At 34.7% G+C, this 21,754-nt stretch overlaps 1 protein-coding gene across 15 annotated transcripts in view; it reads right to left on the reverse strand.

The window, feature by feature from the left end:
- LOC105233852 (potassium channel subfamily T member 2) overlaps positions 1-21,754 on the reverse strand; it is a 263,246-nt gene that overhangs the window by 228,026 nt on the left and 13,466 nt on the right. For all 15 annotated transcript variants that reach the window (XM_049451971.1, XM_049451970.1, XM_049451966.1 and 12 more), the window contains exon 2: positions 3,047-3,240. In XM_049451971.1, the coding sequence (XP_049307928.1) occupies positions 3,047-3,240 (194 nt within the window). The remainder of the gene's footprint in view (positions 1-3,046; positions 3,241-21,754) is intronic.

The following is a 21,754-nucleotide window of genomic DNA, read 5'->3' on the forward strand; positions in this document are numbered from 1 at the left end:
GCTGCGAAGGGTGCTTTAAGGTTTTGGAAAACTAAGTATTAAGGGATTCGTCGATTTTATCTCGTTCGTCAACTGTATTCCTGAAAATTTGGTTGGGTCAGCATATCGCAAAGTCTTCAAGTGCTTGCTTTTTACAGCTCACATTGCGATCGAGATGGGTTGGGGGGGGGGGGGGGGTTGGGGGTGTGTGGTAACGCGGATGGTGGAAAAGACGTTGGAAAAGTAATACAAGCGCTGAGTCCGGTAACTATATGCGTTGAAGTTTAATCAATTTAGTGTTTGTCTTCCATGAAAGCCGGAACTACTACCGTACTTCAGGACTAACCTAGAAAAAAGTGTATGTTTGAATTTTCAGCGGAAGAACTGCATTTGGCCAAACTCAACGTACCTATCACCTGAAGTGAAACTAACTAACATTAAACTTACGTAGGGCCTGCTATATATATCTCTGGACGTAGGCACAGACTCTAAGTGTTGACAGGGGAAGTATTTCTAAAAACTTGGGGTCTCACAATTTTGATATCTCCGGCGGGCAGGTTCTTTAAAAACGTATGGGGCTGACAGTTATTATTGTCTAGAGAGAGTTTTTTCATTGTCACCAAAAAATAGTAATGTATTCCTTAAAGAGTCGAGAGTTCGCCAATATGGAAAACGTCGGGAGACGCTGTAAAGTGTAGATAACATAAATTGTTCATGTTTAACAAGTTGCGTTGTTTTTAGCCAAGTTAGTCTGTCTCCCGAAAATTTTCTTTTGATTGGACCACTATTAACCATTCGGCTGCCATACAAAATGAAATCGAATGGAAACTTTTTTATTCAGTGATAGTATTTTGCTGGCTTCGGTCCAAATGACAGTTTAAAAGCTTTTTCTTATTTTTTTCGTTCTGATAACAAAGTATATTTATTAAAGTTTCTATTGTTTTAATGCCCTCGCGCTAGAAATTTAATAAAAGTCCTGCTTAGGAAGTGGTTTTCTAGACGTTCAGTAGGCTTTTAATCGTGTGTGTCACCCAGAATTGACGTTTTACAAATAAAAAGAACCCAAAACATTTTCCTATGCCATTTTATCTAATGTTGAAAATCCTATTTCAGTGGTTTAAGGACCATTTATGGATTATATAACATGGGATGATTATTCAAACTGAGCTGGGGAAGATAGAAATTTGGATGAAAAAATGGAATCTTAAAGAGAATACTGACAAATCAGTTAACGTAACATTTACTACCAGAAATAAAAATTGTTGTCTTAATGTATCATGTATAAATGGCACTTCGATTGGAATGTATCTTGACGGATAACTTACGTGGAAAGACGATACCAAAGTTAAGAGACGGCAGCTTAAAATTTAGGCATACAAAATGTATTGGTTTCTTGGCAGGAAGTCTGAACTAAGTCTTGAGAATAAATTAAAGTTATACAAAGCGATCTTAAAATCAGTGTGGATATATGGTGTTCAGCTGTGGGGTATGGCTTTCAAATGAAGTATTGAAATTTTACAACGCTACCAGTCAAAGACACTAAGAATGATCGTAAATGCGCCATGGTTTATAACAACTGCTAATATAAAAAGTGCGTTCCAAAGTAAACAGGAACCAACAATGGTTTTTTCGGCAAAATCAATTTATTTTATTCAAAATAGTCTCCTTCTGCTTCCATACAGCTTTTTGCACGGTCCAAAAGCCTGTCGAACGAGTGTTTCAATTCGTTGGCCGCCAAAATGCTCGTGCAAGCCTTTGAATGGCCTCCACGTATACATAACGCTTTCTTTCATGAGCGAATGCATTTTTCCGAAAAGGAAGAAGTCGCACGGTGCCATATCAGGTGAATACGGAGAATGGTTAATGGTTAAAATGTGATTTTTGGGCAAATATTTAAATCGTCCTTCGAATGTTGGATTTGAGCAATTTTTGATCGTCAGTCAATTTGTGCTGAAAAAACCGGGCACACACCTTTCGTAAGCCCAAATGTTCAGCCAAAATTCGAAAAATTGATGTTTTGGAGATGTTCAATTCCATTTCCATGAATTTCAATGATGATTTAGGGTGATTTTGATGAATTCACACACAGTTTTCGATGGAATTTCCGGTGATCACGGATTTTGCTTGGCTCATGTCCACTTTGAAAAACGTTGAAACCACGTGCACTCTGCTACCAGGATAAGCAATCATCGCCATATGCTTTTTTCATCAATTGAAACGTTTCGGCAAAAGTTTCATTTTTCGCACCGCTCACACAAACATACTGATACTTAAAACGCAATAACTTCACTTACAATCAATCAAATGTCATGAAATTCTCACAGGAGAATCGATAAAGACAGCAGATTATTCTAATGCAACAGTTGGCATATGGATGGCATCACCAGTCCTGTTTACTTTGGAAAGCTCTTTGCACAAACAAAATCTCTCTCTTAGAGCTCTATCTCTGTACATTGGAGCCCTGAAGTACAGTAGCTCCAAACAGCTCATTTTAATATTATATTATTTTCAGAAGACTTCAATCTTCCTATATAGAATATGATATTTCGAAAGAGTTTTAACTGTTTTCCATAATACTATTATAGTTATTATAGAAACTTGACTCCATAGTTCTTCTTAAAAAATCTATCAAAATTTGTATCGCGCATGCTTTCACTCATTTAAATTCTAAAAATTTGCACTATTCGCCATATCAATAAAGTTTTACTTTTATTAAATCTCAAATAATCCGAGAAAACTAATCACGACTTAATGTGCTAAAAATGTTTACTATCCTCGTGAGTATTGTCTCTCGGCTTTACTTTATTGGCTAAGAAATAAAAAATGTGCAAGTAGTTTTTATTTAATGTGGCAACTAAACGCTCAGTGCTTAGTTTCCGTCATAAAAATTTACACAAGAGTGCGCAGCACTTTTTTTTACAGCGATTCTATTATATTATCCTTAAACAAATCGCTTTTTTTTCAACGCATAAACTCTATCTCGCACCAACTTTTTCTCGTCCTCTCAAACACACACACTCTCCTTCATGCTCTTTCACACTCTCTGCCACATTCGCTGCGGGCTTACCTGGGTATTTGCAGTGCGATTTCATCGAGACTGTCGGACGGGCTCATCGGTGTCTTCTCGAAGAGGCGTGACGGCGCCAGCGTGAGATGGCCTGTGGAATCGCTGACGCAGCGAAACACCTTGGCGCCGCGACGTTGACGCTGCTGCTGGCGCTGACGTTCGACGCGCTTTTTGCGTTTGCTCTCCTCGGCGCGCTGGAGGTTATGCAAGCGGAAGAAGAACATTGACATTCTGTACGCACGCAGTGTTGTTGATGGGGGGCATTAGGGTGTGTTGCGTATTTATTTTTTTATTTATGGTATTGTTATTGCAATTTTGTGAGTGTGGTCATGGATGTGTGTAGTTGTTGTTGTGTTGCGTGTTTAGTTAGTGATAAGTGGCAGTTTTTCCAATGTGTTTGTTGTTATTTTTTTATACGTGTGCAGCGTTAGTTTTTTCATGTTGTGTTGCATTCGGTTAAACGTGTGTTTTTGTTGTTGTTGCCATGTGGTGTGTAAGGCAATGCAATGTGTTTGGTTGCGTTGATTGGTTATTTATTTATTCAACATGTTTTTTTTTGATTTTTTCGTTTGACAATAAGCGCATTTAATTTGATGATGGCACGTATTTTTGTATGTGTTTTTTTTGTTGGTTTTCAATTTGTTGTGGCATAAAAAGCGGTTGATTTTTAAAGCGGATGAGTCGTTGCATTTATTTTTTTTTTGCAAATTTCAATTGGTTTTTTTTTTTGATTTTTTATAGGATGTTTTTTTTGGTTCAAGCAATTTGCACAGCAAATCATATGTGTATGCACATGAAAATAAAATTATTTGATGAATTATGTCACGTAATTAGTTGGGAATATTTTACAATATAGTGCAATGGGCGCATAAATTTGATTAGTCAACTTTTGGGAGTTTGCGATTGATTTAATTGCGTTGCATATGCGCTGGCGCAACATTTTGAACACATTTCTCGTAATTATGGTAAATATAAATAACATTTAAATTGAATTTCGTAGATGAGTGAGTTGATAATGCTTACGTTTTATATAATTTACATGCACACATAGAGTTAATAACGGTAAAAAATACTTAAATGAGAAAATGTTGAAAATATTCTTTTTTACACAATTTTTAGCACTCTTTAATTTAATAAATTAATCAATAAATGAAATATGAAAATTAGTAGAAAATGTTTCGAATTAAAATGAATTCTAAATAAGATACTTGATTCCTGTTATATTAATTTTTAAAATATCGTAACATATGCGAAAAGTTCAACAAAAGTTTATCCGACCCCAAAAGCAACGCCCGGATAAGCTGCTTACGTCAATATTCGACACTAAAACGAAATTAATCTAATATCTTTACATATCCGTTATAAATATATAGAAACAAACTATTCAAATGCCATGATATACATATGAGAAGGTTTTATTGTTACTAGAACATTATTCAATTTAAAATAACTTCTTAATAAAACATATGATTTCTGGCATACTTATTTTCAAGATATCGTAAAATACACGAAAAGTTCAACAAAAGATTATCCGAGCCCAAAAACAGCGTCCGGATAAGTCGTCCACATCAATAGCCGCAGTCAAAAATGAAGTAAATATAATATCTGCACATATCAGATATAAATGGAAAACAAACTATACAAATACCGTTATATAATTTGATACAAGGATAGTGAAAATTAATTAAATATTTCAAAAGATAAACAGACAATCGGCAACTAGTTATGGACATTAATAACAACATAATGGGGTAAAAGTGTTTAAGGTTTGAATACGTACATGTGTACATATATGATAATTTTATATCGAAAAATTACCTTTTCTGTTAAAATTTGAGAAAACTATATAAAACGCGAGTGAAAATTGTATATTTCTTATCCGAATAACGGCAGGGTCATATAAACGCATATTAACTGGAAATCCGTATTATCCGAAAATTATCTGGAATGCGTGCTTACACCCGGATAGTCAAAAAACTAATACTCATAATTTTATTCAAATATTTTCTGGGTAAACTTCTCTGTTATACATACATATATCTTAAATGATATACACATATGAAAAGTTAAATAATCATATTCGATCATAAAATCACTAATATTCATTTATATTTTACAAAAGGGGGGATAAAATCAGGTTTTGTATACCCGGATAACAGAATAGTTCCAAAAAATAATTTTAGTCAGGTAACCAACTTATCCGAACATTATGCTTACAAACGGATAATACGTCAACTTCAAAATAAATTGTATTTTTGATTTTTAGTGTGATAAGTAAAGCTGTTACACTATTTTTTATTAATTTTATTTTACCCTGAAAGTATAGTTTGCCACGATGTTGACAAGCACCCAGACCCTAAAAAATATAGTATACATCTATAATAAATAATCAACGTAACGAACTGGCTTGATTTAACCGCGTCCGTCTGTCTGCGTATACGCGAACTAGTCCTTCGATTTCTAAGATCCGTCTGAAATGAATGAAGCTGCTCATTTGTCGGAACCATACATTACTGAAAATCAAAATCAAATGCTTGCATAGAAAACCTTCTTAAAGTTGGAACGAAGTATTACCTAAAGTAGGCCTTCGAAGAAATTATGCCTTTTCCTGTAAAGTTTTGAGGAGTGTGAGTAAAACATATACAAAAATGCGATCAAAGTCGGCTATTATAAATCCGGTAAACGGCATAGTTGGAAAAATGCATATTAACCGGTTATCCAAGTTATCCGAAAATTATCCGTAAGTACGGATAATGCGCATGTGTACACGGATATTCGAAAAACTAATACTCAAAGATAATCTCATAATTAAAAGCCATTTTAAGGAATATAGTCTCTATATAAAAGTTTTCAATCACAAATATCAGAAATTAGAAGGCAAGCGAGAGCTTACGAAATTTTTGCTATTATAGAACAAGAAAAGTCGATAGACCTGTCTAATTCTGTTCCTTCTAGACCACCTAATTTCAACTAATTGCACCTAATCTCAGCTAGGCTTACCATTCAGCTAAATTTACCTAAACATTCGCATGCTACAAAACTCATTTTGTTGCGCTACACTGAATGCACTTTTTGCCACCAAATATTGCAAACTAGAATCATGCTCGCACCGAAATTTGATTAATTAAAATGCAGCATTGACATGACAACGACGAGCAAGAAAGTAGCAAAACACAACACGCTCGTATTGATGCTGAACTATTACGTGTAAAATCACGAAATACATTGCTGTACGTGCAGGCGCCAGACGATGAATGAAGAGCTTGTAGGAAAATTTAATATTAAATATGTTTGTAAACAAGTTTGTGAGATATAATCACTAATTTTCTATTATATCTGGTTTTTCAAATAATCATTTTATAGAACTCTAACCCCTTATCAATTATAAGTGAATATTGTAGCCTTTTCGGACTAACAAATTTTGTGCATAAAAATTGTAATTGAGTAACCAGTTTTTGCCTTTGGCACAGCTGGCTGGCTACTCGATTGACGGTAGGCTCGATTAATGATCAGCTGTTATAGTTGCATGTGCTATTCAATTTGTATTTTTTCTGATGATTAAAATTCATCAGCAGAACCCGCAGAGATGCACACCAGTTTTAAATCGGGTTTCTCAGGGAAATTAGTTTTTTAAGCAAATTCATTTGCAACTGCTAATTACAGCAAGTTCTGCTATTTATTCCTGATTTATGTGCACAAACGTTCCCACCAGGGCATACTGTAAGCTAAATGACTATTGTATACAAGCAACATACATATGTATGTAGGTGAGGCGCGAATTAATTTGTATGATTTCAACATTTCACTCCAGAGAATTCATTAAAAATGCTTGCTTAGCGATCAATATGTGAATAATGGATTTTTAAAATTAAAAATTTGTTAACTAATTATACACATTCTTAAAAGGCCGTAACGAAGGCTGAGAACAAAAATTGTGATAAAAAGGCAAACTTTTTTTTGAAGACACCCAACTCTTAAGAAATTAAATATAAAATAACTATTTTTGTACAAAAATAAAATGTGTATATAATTATACAGTGTCGTTCAACGCCTTATTGATGCCAGACTGAATGAGAAATGGGTTTGAGTGCTCGCTAAAAGTACATAATATTTTTTTATTATTAAAAAAAAATATTTTCTGTTAGCTATCAATTCATGCAAGCTAACCACGTATATCCAAATAATTTTCTAAAAGAAAAATGGACATATAAAATATATGAACCAAACGGAAGCAATTTTTAACCTCATTTATAAAATTTAGCAAAGGCGCACACCATATATTTTAGTTAATACACGGCAAACGACTGTTTTGCTTTGCTGTTGACATATTTTCATAATTAGTTTTATGACTGTGATGAAAACATTTTTGAAGTAAGAAAAACAATTATAAATTTATAAATATAATTTTATATAAAAAAATATATATATTTTTTTCAAATATTTTTACTGGAATCTTTTATTTATCCAGCATTTTTTGGTTAAACAGCACTTCAAACAGCAGCAAAGACTTCTACTAGACCAACAAATGTATATTATCCAACTACTCTTCAATTAAAAAAACAAACAGCTATAAATAAATATGGTACGACAGCACTGTTACGCAAGTTCTCAGATTCCCAAATAGCATATACAGTAATTACAATATAATTATTGAACAATTTATACACAAATTTTGATGCTTACCCTATTGAGCTAGTTGAAACTACTAAATATTTGTTATACCATGTTATAAATAAATAATGAATTCAGCAACAAAACAACGCATTCAATATAATTCTACGCTTTACATGGTCATTTTACTTAGCCAAGTGTACAACGTGACGTATACGCAATCCGCGTGGATAAGCCATTATTTATTATCTTAATCTTAATATCTTACCTAAAACTATTTAAATGCTTATGCGGTAAACGCATTGTGTTGACGCAAGTTACCAAATAAAAATATTAAATTAAGGGTCGGTGGTGTTATTAATTTATTGTTCACTTAAGTGGAACTAAATACTTGGGGGCACTATTTTTTACTTGAATAAATTCGTCAAATTATTTAAAGGAATGTTAAAGTAGGTGTGATTGTGGGCTGTAATAAGAGGTTTGTGAGAAATTTAGCATTCTTTGGGTGATTTAAGTTGCTCAAATATAATTATAAATATGATAATTAAATGATGATTCGCTATAATTATGCTTTGTTGATAACGTGCTTTCATACGAAAGAAGTTTTATTACAAACTTTTTCGGCTGGCTTGCGAACTCTTTCTGGATAGTTTCATGGATAGTGATTTCAGTTCAAAGAAAACGACAAAATATGCTAAACTATAACTAGAAGTTGGTGAGTGTTTATTTTAATATTGCTACACATACTAGGCATATTAAAGACAGTATGCAGTATTGGCTAAACAAAGAAATTCTCTTCAGTTGCCTTAGTTTTAATGGAGGTTTTTAAAATAAACTTTAACCAATATTGTTTATCAGCCATGTAACGTACAAACTGAATCAAAAAATTCATTTTTTAAAGAAGAAATTGATGAGGAAACCCACCAAAACTTATATGTAGCCACTTCAACAGCTTTTTATTTAAAAATTGTCTATATACATATGTGTGTACATACACACTCCTCAGACATGTTACTTCAAATATTTATAGTAATACTCCCAGCTTGCCCTCCCGCAAGCACACCTACACAGCATGAACTCGGTCTATTAAAGTCCTCGCATAAAAGCATATGTACACAGGGTATGTGTTTACATAAGCGCATGTATTTGCATACATTTATTTGTGTTTACAACATAACGGTACAGCAAACATTACAACACAATTGAATTATCTGTTTGGCAATGTTGAAAATCAGCAATGCGGAAATGATTCGATGTTTCCTGGCGGAAAGCAAGGTAAGACAAGACGTTATGGTGTCACCCATATGCTAAGCAGCAATCAAAAGATATATTGTAAAAAAAGAACTGAGTAAATAAAAACAAGACAAGCTATAACGTGGTATGTTAGGTACAGGCTATGTTAGATATTGTTGAACTCTTATGCTATGTTAACGTTAATGTTAATGTTAATGTTAATGTTAATGTTAATGTTAATGTTAATGTTAATGTTAATGTTAATGTTAATGTTAATGTTAATGTTAATGTTAATGTTAATGTTAATGTTAATGTTAATGTTAATGTTAATGTTAATGTTAATGTTAATGTTAATGTTAATGTTAATGTTAATGTTAATGTTAATGTTAATGTTAATGTTAATGTTAATGTTAATGTTAATGTTAATGTTAATGTTAATGTTAATGTTAATGTTAATGTTAATGTTAATGTTAATGTTAATGTTAATGTTAATGTTAATGTTAATGTTAATGTTAATGTTAATGTTAATGTTAATGTTAATGTTAATGTTAATGTTAATGTTAATGTTAATGTTAATTTTAATGTTAATGTTAATGTTAATGTTAATGTTAATGTTAATGTTAATGTTAATGTTAATGTTAATGTTAATGTTAATGTTAATGTTAATGTTAATGTTAATGTTAATGTTAATGTTAATGTTAATGTTAATGTTAATGTTAATGTTAATGTTAATGTAATGTTTAATGTTAATGTTAATGTAATGTTAATGTTAATGTTAATGTTAATGTAATTGTTAATGTTAATGTTAATGTTAATGTTAATGTTAATGTTAATGTTAATGTTAATGTTAATGTTAATGTTAATGTTAATGTTAATGTTAATGTTAATGTTAATGTTAATGTTAATGTTAATTTATATTATGTTATGTTATGCTATGTTATGTCAATATTATGTGAATGCGATATTAGATTATGTTAAGTTACGTTATGATTGCTAAGTTATCTTATGTTACGCTGTGTTGTATTATATATCGACACATATTTACACATGCTTATGCAGATGCGCATAATAAACAGTTAAATAATAAGGTAAAGGAGTAACATGCACGAATGAGCTGTGACTTACAGACGTATGAATGTATGTAAGTGAGGAAGGGAAAATTTTAAAAAATCTTGGAAAAGGAAAATTCCTGCTCATACATATACATACAAACAATCACATATACTAATGCGCCATAGCTCATCAATTGGCCGATTTGTGCGCTGAGTACGCTTGTGAGCATAATAAATGCTTTTGCACACTTTTTTCACATACACATACAAGCACATGACACTCGGAATTTATTCATAAGCTTGTTTTTGATTGGAAAAAATGTTATTTTCTAAGCATTCGAAGCGTGTGCATTTCTCGTTGTGTATGTGAACATATGCCGATTTGTATTTCTATGGCTTAAATGCGTGAATGTAGTGGTAAAAGAACATGTATAAAGTGTTGTTGCTGCGGCGCAACAGTTCGATCACAAGCACTGCGCTCGCAATTCATGGAATGCCTGTAACTTTATATTTATGCAGTGGCGTCTGTTGGCCTGAAATTACAAGCATTTGCCAATGCCACTTGTGTATTCGTGTGCACGGCTTCACAAAAGCACGCATACATACACTCACGTTTTCACTGAGGAGCGCTTATCAGCTGCTGAAAAGAAATTTCCACTTATCGGAAATGCTTGGAATGCCTCGTTTATGGTGGAGAAGAGCGAAAAACACACGCTCCGGCTTTGAAAGATTTCCGACAATTGAATTGTGGAGTGCAATAACGTTGTCTGGAAAGCCGATATAGTTGCGGCTTGAAAGCGAGTTGTTGCTCGACTCATCAACGAGAGTGTCTGAAGCGCGAACTCACTTGAATTACAGTCAATTTATTGTGAAAAGAGAATATGTTTTTCAAAGATATTGGCGGCTTTCGCTGAAGCGCGGGATTTTGTTAGCCTGTCATTTAAGTTACGTAAGAGAGTAAATTACTATCCACTAGAAGTTTGCGAGTTGAGTTCGCATTTTTTTGATAATAACTGTGACCTCAAGAAGGCTAGAATAACTTTAGTAGCGGACTTAGTAAAAAATCTTTGAGGGCTTAACCTAGAACCATATAAAACCATTTATTTGAGAAACTTTATCCGAAACCTGTCATAAAGTGGAGTTATACCTCATAACCAATAACCCCAACAAAAAAAAAATATCTGCCAAAATTTTTGGTCTATGAAACCGCATATCCCCCACCTACATTGTTATCACTTCTGGGTAAAGCAGCATTGCAGTTTATCTACCCATAGAATTCTCCAGCACTCTTTCATCCACGGAAGATAGAAAATGTAATAAGTTGTTGTCAGGCCATGTTAACACTGTAAAAGTCTAAAAGAACGGCAACACAGTGTCCTCTTCCTAGAAGGTTATGAAAATTAACCTATGGATTTCATAACCACCTATGGTAAAATATGCAGCCAGAGCCATTACTTAGTTACCATTCGAAGACATGTAATTTTGTGAGTATTTAGTTTAAGAACTTAATTTTCCCAAGAGTTTTAAGTTACTCCAAACATGTCAAGTGTTACTGTAGAATTATTTCTTAGAATTAAAATTAAATTAATCAGATATAAGCACTTCCAAAATTCCAGATTCCGTAAGCAATTGCTGCAGTATGGGAAATATTCCTTCAGCGACATAAAAGGTCTAACAGGTCAGACATATAGATGGCGCTACTAAAAATAAATCCTAGGATTCTAGTTAGCCATAACCTTCAAAAGATGCGCGCAAGTACAAATTTGACAGCTGTCGGATCATTAGTTTATGAATTATATCTCAACTTTTGTTTTAATGAAAAAATTAATAAAAAAGTATTTCGCGAATATTTGAAAAAAATAATGATTTTCACGGAAACAAAACCAGTAAAAGCGAATATTTGGATTGACAACGATTTTCTTGACACAGCCACTGGAGAATCAACCATCACGAATTGTAGACGTCACTCAGTATAGACGTGGTGAAATAAACACCGAACACGGTTAACGCAATGGACGCCCAAAAGAGTTATCTTCCGATGAAAACGTTAAAAAAGTTCACAAAATAATTTTTGATGACAGTAACTGGATGTTGTTCGAGGCAGTAGGCGCACTAAAGATATCAACTGAACATGTATTGGGTATGAGAAAGATTTGTGCAAAGTGGGTGGGCTTTGCACTTTTGATCAAAAGCAATGACGTGTTGATGACTCGGAACAGTCTTCGGAGGTGTTCAAACATAAACTTATTTTTCGTCGATATGTAACAATGTGTGAAACATGGGTCAGTCATTTCACTCGTCCAAATCAACTGTCATTTCAGTGAGCTACACACGATGAACCCGCTTCCACTAAATTTTAATACTCCTATATATTATTTTCCATAGACTCTTTTGCTGTTGCCACCACGCCTACATTCCATTTGACAACTTTTCCTACATATAATTCATTGCGACTAATATTAATCGATAGTCAATAATATTATCAGAATAAACCTGTGCAATGTAGTATGCCATTCAAAAATTGCGACCGAGATCGTATCGTAATTTTCAGACCACGGATTCCGAATATGTGAACTTCAGTGCCTGAGTTATGTTATTGAAATTCAGAGAGACACTTGTGTCTTAAAATAGGTCAATACGCTACCCAAGCTCTCTATACGTATGTAATAGTTTTGTTGTTTTTGTTTTGTTCAGGGTTACGTTCTCGATAAAACCTGTTCTTAGTTAACAGAAATCACGAAAAGACTACTTCACACAGAATGCTTTAGGAGGCATTTTCAGATATATGACATAAGTTTGAGGCTTTTAACAATAGTGAATATCGATTAAGCGGTTAGATGGGTTTCTTCGGGTAAAAACAGTCTTTTTTCAACATTTTTTTTTTTAATATAAAAAGTTAAATATTTTGTTAGAACCCGTAAATCCATTGTTATTCCTTAATGGTCTCCGTCGGTTGCGTATGAGTTCATTATCCCAACAACTTATATATAAACTTGCCCAAATGTGGGAAAAAATTATGTATGGGAAACTTTTTAAGGCAAATAATTTCCAAAAAATACTTGAGGCAATAATATTGTTTCGTTAGACAACTGATTAGAAAACTCACAATCACAAATACATATGTATGTACATATAACAGAAAAGCTATTTTTGAGTAACACCACCAACGCTACAACAATTTCCCCGAAGCTGCCAAACACTTGAGGGAGCAATAAATTAGGTTTGAACATTTTAATTTGAAACAAGCACCAAAAGTGTAAATGTACTTATGTACATACATATACAGTATACCTATCTCTATAATAATCCACTAACAACAACACAAAGCCAGCGTCCTTCGCCTGTACCAAACAAGCAATTATGCCCAGCGCAAAAACATTTCGATTGATTTGATAGAATTATAGTGCTACATTGTGTGGTGGCGCCTCCAGTGAGCAGCTGCCGATGAGCTAAGCATTGCTAACACGGTGGAAAAGGAAAAACATTTCATTTGATTTCATTTCGTGCGATTTCACAGCTGAGCGCAGAGCGAAAGCTCCCTAGTGACCTTTGTTCTTAGCCAGAGCAAATACAATGGAATTGCTACTATTGGTGTATGTGTCTGCGCAAGCTGTGAATGAAAAGGTTAAGTTACACAAAAAAAAACAAAAAAATTTAAAAATTTCTGGTAATACAATTTTGGGCATCATGTTCCTGCGGCGAAACTCCTTTTCCGTACAAGCTACGCCCACAAAATTCAAAAGCAAAAAAGATGCGAAATAAAGCGATTGCGGCGTGAACAAATAAGCGCACGATACAAAGCGGCAAATGTACCGTTAAACGACAGCCATTGTGCTGGCAGAGCATTAGGCGTTGAACCAGAAAACCAGAAAAAAAAATAGCGGGCGTCTAAGCCAGTCTAGCGTAAGCAGGCGAAGCAACAACGCGCCGCATAATGATTGCTGTGGCCCAAAAATACGTAAAAAAAAAAAACAAAATAAAAAAATAACAAAAATATTAAAAACGTTAATTTCGGTTGCAATGAAGCTAAAATACCCTGCACATATATATATGAGATGATTTACAAGAACTTTCTCTGAACAGTTTGTGAGGTATGCTATAGTGCTCCGATATTTTTCGAATTTCTTCGGAGATTGCATTATTATTTTAGATGATAATCTATGCCAAATTTCATGAAGGTAACTCACCAAATGAAAAATTTTTCCAAACAAACGCTTGATTCCAAACGTTCCCTTTGTATGGCAGCTATATACTATAGTGACTCGATCTGAACAATTTCTTCGGATATTACAACTTTACCTCGAACAACAACCTATGCAAAATACCGTGAAGATATCTCGCCAAATGCAAAAGTTCTCCATAGAAGAACCGGTATCAAGTTTTTGTATGGAGATGGATCATTCAGTTTGTATAGTAGCTATATGCTAAGATAGTCCGATATGGGTCATACCGACAAATGCGCAGCTTCTTGGTGAGAAAAGAACCAGTGCAAAATTTCAGATCGATATCTTAAAAACTCTAGTACCTCAAACACCTATATACAGACAGACAGACTTGACTAAATCGATCCAGCTCGTCATCCTAAAAATTTCTATACTTTATAGGACACCTGGTGTTTCCTTCTGGGTCTCACAAACCCAAAAACAATAACAGCGCAACACAAAACATTTTATTATGTTGTTCTACACGCCATTTCAACCTTTTACAGGCGATTGCGTGCGCCTGCTCCACGACCGCCAGCAAACCCATTTGATTTTAGGCACACACACACAGCTACACATATGTTTGGTACGCACACACACACCTACCCAGCAACATATTCACATTGAGCGCGAGTCTGGCTTCGTGGCAAGCGCTTTGCACACGCTCATTGTTGGCAGCGCAAGTGCGAAATTGCCGAAATAACAACACAAATTCCTAAATAAACACTTTTAGCACAACAACAACAACAAGGCCACAAATAGCAAAGGCAACAACATCAAATGGGGAATAAAAATAATGGCCAACAATCAACGCATGAGTAAATGGTCAATTGCCAGCAAACTGCCAGACAGCCAACCAGCCAGTCGTGGGTTGCCTGGCAGCCGAAAACGAAAGCGTGAAAACACACAAAAATAACAAAAATCCGACACAAATTTTAATAGCACATCGGAGGGTACGCCGTCATGGGGCTGCCTTACTCACAACTAATCTGTGAGTTTGTTAGTGTGTGTGTTTGTGTGCGCATTGACGAGTTCATTATCAGCATGGCGAAAGGGTGGGCAATTGAGGGTGTAGGTGAGGATGTGAGCGGAGGAGTGTAGTTGGAGAGGTAGGTGTGCGCGCATTGATGCTTTACGATGAAAGCATAAATGTTGTTGCTACATAAATGCATGTGGAAGGCGATGAAAACATATTACTTGCGGTGCGACACTACGTATGAGTAACATTTATAAAAATTAAGGCATGTATGCGCTTTTCTGTGCGTATGTGTGAGTTTGGCAATCACGCTAATATATATATGTATAAATATATGTTTTATTTGCTCTTAGATAGGATCTAAGTGCGTGTGTGAGTGGAGTATCTGTAAGTTTATTACTCACTAGACACGCGTTGGCGTCGTTAAAGGACCAAACGTACATACTATATATACCTAAATACTGTAATATACATATAAAATGTTTAATATATACATTATGTATACATTTATAATATATACACATATCTACAAACGCATTTCATGTTCTGCATGAAATCAAAAAGCAATTTTATTTTAAGAAATTAAAATTTATCTACGCACACATTCGCACAAAAAAATATGATAAATATAATCGTAAGTACTTGAAGAAGTTTGTAGCAAATATTGATTGCTTTTTATCGACATAAAAGCCAGCACATTTATTTTTATTTATTTATTTTATTTGTGCTTCTGTGTCTCATGGGATGTTGATGCGTGTGTGAGTTGTAATTTACTCATATCAGTGCTTAGAATGGAACCTCATATCTTTTCTTTTGCATTTATTCATATGTTTCCAATGTGGTTTGTAATTATTATCGATCATTAAAATTTTTATTTACTTTCCTGCTTGCTAAGTTTACAGCATATTTTATGCTTAGAAAATATTTTTACATCAAATTTATTATTTCTAATAAATTATTATTTTAGTACAAGCATTATTCAGGGCAACGGGCATACTAACTCACCGAATATACTGACTGAATTATTGCTAATAAATTTTTTATTTATGAAACCGTTAACTTATATGCTACAACTCTTCATAAAATAAGATAATTATATGTTATGGTAGTTCGCTATAAGCAATTTCAGTGAAGATTGCACCATTGCCTTTAACAGTAAGCCGTCCCAAATTTTTTCAATATATCTGAGCAATAATCACATATGCTCAGAAAGCGAAATAATGACTTCTGCTTTGACTTTCCGCTCTGTTAGGCTTCAACAGAACTTCTAAAGTTTTTGGAACCCTAGAACTCGGTCCTCATAATCAACTTCAATTTCCTTTTATCTAAAATGATGATAATTCATAAATAAGCATATTTAATTTCTAATACATCGGCCGATTAGTACAGGAAACGAAATGGTGGTTCAGAAGCTTTAAGAGCATTTTTCCTTTTTGGAAGAAAACACCCTACTGAAAGTCCCAGTCGAACCTTTCATGAATTTTTCATTCGCACATGTATTGGTTTTGCGAAAAGTTGAGTCAAGGAGGAAAACATAACCAGGATCCAGTTTCTTCAATTTTCCATCCATGGATGAAAATGATGTTAGAAAAAATAATATTGTGCTAATAAATATAAAAGAGTTTAAATATCTCTAAACAGTTCTATAAATAGTTTATATTAGAGATGGTAAATATTCTTGGCTAACTAACTAATAGTACTAATATGACCACTAGTTAAATTTTCACCTTCAAGTCACCAATTTAGTATACTTTACGAGGGCTGCTATATATATTTCTGGCCTAATAATGAAAATAGGAATATTTATCAACGAAAATGGTTTTATTGTTTTTCAAAATATTCTCCATCAAGATTTACATATATACTTTTGCATGCGCTCAAACCAATTTTCGAAGCACTTTTTCCACTCCGATTGAGACACCTCCAAAACATGATTTTTGAATGCTTCAACAGCATCTTCTGGCGACGAAAATCGTTGACCACGCATTATTTTCTTGATGTGTGGGAATAAAAAGAAGTCATTGGGTGCCAAGTCAGGGCTGTACGGCGGATGACCCATCAATTCGACGTTTTGGCCGGTCAAAAAGGCGCTGGTTTGAGCCAATGTGTGAGAGCTCGCATTGTCATGGTGCACAATGATTCGTCTTCTCTTGTTCGCTTTTCGAATTTCTCCGAAAACTTCAGGCAAACAAATGGTGGTATACTACTCAGAATTGGCCGTCCTACGTTGCTCAAGCCGAACAGTCGCCACATGACCACTTTTGCCGAAGAAACAGGCGACCATTTGCTTCGAAGTGCTTCTTCCACGAACAACTTTCGTTGGATTTGGCTCGTCTTGGTCTTACAAACGTCTTTTGAAGCACCGCGATCGTATTTTTTCAGCATTTCTTTACACCAATCCACACGAGCCTTTTTTTGAGAAATTGTCAAATTGGCCGGGATCCAACGAGAACAAACCTTTTTTACGGCCAGGTGTTCATGCATTATCGAATGTATGCTGGTGGGAGAAATGCATAGGCATGCCTCTATCTGAAGGTATGTTGCATGCTAAAAAATGTCAAACTTTCCAATGGAAATGTCAGATTGCACCTGGCAACACTTAGTGTTGCCTAGGCCAGAAATATATATAGCAGCTCTCGTAGATGAACTCAGCAGCCTATCTTTTTGTCTATTCTTTTATATGCCTTGTATAAAATTCCTCGAATTAAACTCCTTGCTTGACAACCAATCTTCAACTATTGCGCATAAATTTAAATTCACCATTGACACCAAAGTCACTAAATTAAATATAATACTATGCAGGACCCTTCTAAAAAAGCTTCATAAAAAAACCACAAAAAGTTAACCAATAATTTGTTAAATCCATCACTACGCCAAAAACTATGCAGACATCTTTGAAATAACCTTTGCTTTTCATCTTCTCACCTTTTAAAAGCAGTCAAGTAGACAAAAGTTGCCAAACAAAAGTTTTAAAAAGTTATAAATACGAAAGCACTTTTTGCTTAGTACAAAGCAAAGCTCTTGAGAGTAAGCGAAGAAGACTGAAGACTTTTTGGTCAGTTGGTTTGAGCATAAATTCATGGTTAGAAAATGAGCAGTGTGAAATAGACAAAGCAGATAGTAAAGTAGTTCGATTTGTTTATATTTTGAGACAAAATTCGCTCTCGGGTTGCTCTTAGTAAATCCGTTAGAAGATTTTCAATACGAAGGCATCCTTTTTTCAAGTACAAGATACACGATCCTACTCTTTCCGAAAGCCTTACTAAAGTTAAACTTCGATAATAGTGCACACTAAGTTTGTGTTTCCTTCGACGTTGCAAAGGGTGTTTTTTAAGACGTGCGGCACAACGCGCACTGTGTCCAATATTCCGTCGACATAGTCGCCCAGTAGAAGCGGTAATTCAAATAAGCAAGGTTTCGAACCACATTTACTCTAACGAATAAAGCGAAACCTGAGAGATGCCGAAGAAGCAGACTGTCCAAAAAGCCCAAACGTGTCCATCGAATCTCGCGGGTAACAATCCACTTTACGACAGACTTTGCAAAACGATCTTCATCGCGGTTTTCCACTTGCATTTTTGGTGAATGCTGTGAGGTCTAAAAATTTTCTTACACGCTCACTTGTTGTCCATTCTTTTTAAATGGTCGAGCCATATTAGTCGCTGAGCTTTGATAGAGCGTATTCGATTTTCACGTTTTTTAAGCTGATCTAGCTCATCATTCCACCTTAAACGCCACTCACCATTATCTTTTGTTGCTCGAAAGATGTTTCTTATAACTTTTCTTTTGCAGGTTGGGTTTGTCCTATTCGAGTAGCGTCCATGATTCTGCTCCGTACTACAAAACTGGTCGAATGATGGTTTCTTATAGGGCCGGGTTACATTGCCTTTTGAGTAGATAGCTTTGATTGCGGTTTGTATTCTATCATAGATACACAGGCTTGTTGAGCTATCACTAATGAGTTCGAAGACTTCGTAAATAATGGTTTTCACAGTTGCAAATGCGTATTTTTAAATATTCGCTCTTGATCTGGGTTTGCTTTTTCTGGACATCGTCATATATTTCGCTTCATCTTCATTGATTTTTAGGTCAATTTAGCCAGCTGCCATTGAATATCAGCGAAAGTTTTGGACAGGACATGGGTGTGTTTGCTGATTATAGTGATGCCGTCCACGTATGTAAATAATTGGGTAGCTATATTTAATATGTGTCCAGTTCTCTTTGCGTCACCTATTTCTTAGATGGCTGGCACAGCGTTATGTTGACTGTTGTAGATGATAACGTATCCTCCTTGCCTTACTTAAGACTTATTTTCGAAGGATTCGGATTTACTGTCTTGTATCTAGAATTTTGATACGGGTTTGCGTAAAGATCTCATTATAATAATAACAAGAAATATATGAATAAACAAAAAGTCGTATTTAAAGTGATGATAATCCACAAACCTTTGTTGAGACGACATTATATTCCCAAAGAGTAACTTTTTGGTAGGCTATTTGGGTTAGAGGAGCCATGATTCGTCAAAACTGAAGCCGATAATAATGTTACAGTTGATGGGAATGCTATAAAGCCATGACTAATGACCTTTTCGTGCCTGAATAGAACAAAGTTGAGGCAAACGACTTTTGGTTTCAAAAAGATAGCCCTAAATTACATGTAACATGCCCGAGACAAACGATTGACGCCTTGAAGGACTCAATTGCTTCAAAAAATGGTCGAAAAGTGGATCTTTTGGAATTTTATCATTTTAAATTTGTATTGCGGATATGGAACTGGTAACCGCTGAAAGATACAGTTAGAACTTACTTAACAGCACTTCCTGCCTGAGTTCTATTCCAATAAATTTTAAATTGAAACCAAGGCGCTTCTAAAAATACCCGAACGACTAGCTACGAGGCTTTTAAAGAGAGCACAAAGAAGTGCTAATGCGATAAATTTCAAATAAAGCAGTTCAATGTTGTAAATTGTAATACTATATGGGTATAGCAATGAAACTTCGAAAACAAATAAAGTTGTATATATAGTAAGAGAGATTTTCTACAAAGCATTTTCTAGATAAATGCTTAGAGATTTTTTTAAGCCTGAGCTAATATTAGCAAGGGGAAGTAGGATGTATGTAGTCCTTGGTGGTTATTTTCCAATAGAAAATCAGTAGTATGATAACAACGAAAAACAACAACAACAACAAAATCAGTCAAGCGACCTTTGTAGATTTATGAGGGTCCTATGGCCAATCATGCCTAATTGAGTTCATTGTTAGCTTCGACTTCTTAACCTAACCTCACTTAATCAAATTTTGGCTGCAAAACTTCACATCAGATTAAGTACTTGAGGATCACCTCTAAGATAAATATGAATATTTCGTCAATATGTTTAAGTGTAAGGTTATGTAGACATTCAGTATTACGTACTAAGTTATACTCAAAAAACAAAAGTTTTCTTTCCGTGCTTTATTTCCACCTTACATAGTCCTATATAATTGTTTGATTAAAATAGCCTCATTTTCAGTTCCCTTTAAAGTTTTTTTTGTTTTAATTTGGAATCTTGAATCTGCAATGTTATTGCCGCAAAATAAATGAAAACCGCAAAATTTCTATGTCGGCATGCTTGTTCCAGGTATAATGAGATTCTTGGCGTGACTACAACCATAGCGACCTACACACAGCAACAAACACATACACAAACACATATTATATAAAAGAAGACTTTTGAACTTCCGGCCAAGCTATGCGATGCTCTGCCACCGCAGCTTATGTGTATAACACGTTGTTTTTGTTTTTATAATTTGCTCTGCTTTCTTTTGAGTTTCAGCAATTTGTTTTCCTCAAAAAAAAATGCTTACATTTTCACGCACACATACAAACACACAGCCAACAAGTCGAGGTGAACAAATAGAAAAATACAAAAACAGCTGCAAGTGAAAGCAACATCAAAAGTGTAACGGTAACAACGGACGTGTATGTGGTAGCAGCGACCGTTAAGGTGCAAGTGCACAGAAAGCACGACGGCGTGGCAGGTGCGGGGTGCAAGCGCGCAGAGTTCAGAGTATTTTACGCTAAAATATAAACAATTTATAAGCGGCAGCTGCCTGCAGTGGACACAGACACGCTACTAAGTACCACGAACCGAGTACCGTTACGGGCGAGCATGCCGCCATTGTATAGTATACTAAGTATATTTGACAGCGCTACACATGAGCGCGAACACACACACATGAAACTTATGTTTGTGAGTATGTGTGTGTGCCTAGGCAGGCTGAAAGGCTTGTAAGCATTTATTTACTTAATTTTCTGACCCACTTTGCGCTCGATGCTTTATGCATTTCGTATGCCGTTGCCGCTGCAGGCGAAAATGTTGAACACTTCAGTGTTTTCGCACTGTTGCTGTGAATAAACAAAGGTTGATTTTCAAAAGATTTTGGCACAAGTTTCAATACATACTTAAGTATATACAAGGCAAGCTTATGATAAAGTGTAGAGCTTTGCCTGAGGCCCACTTTGACTTTGTGTTATACAAATAAAAACAAAATATAAATTACTGGAAAAATAAAAGACGCAGAAGAAAAATATGAAAAACGGTTTGCAGCAGTGAAAATTAACTGGGCGTGTAGTAAACATTGATTTCAATAAGCAGA

The sequence above is a fragment of the Bactrocera dorsalis genome, chromosome 3, assembly GCF_023373825.1.
Source record: "Bactrocera dorsalis isolate Fly_Bdor chromosome 3, ASM2337382v1, whole genome shotgun sequence".
Taxonomy (NCBI): Eukaryota; Metazoa; Arthropoda; class Insecta; order Diptera; family Tephritidae; genus Bactrocera; species Bactrocera dorsalis.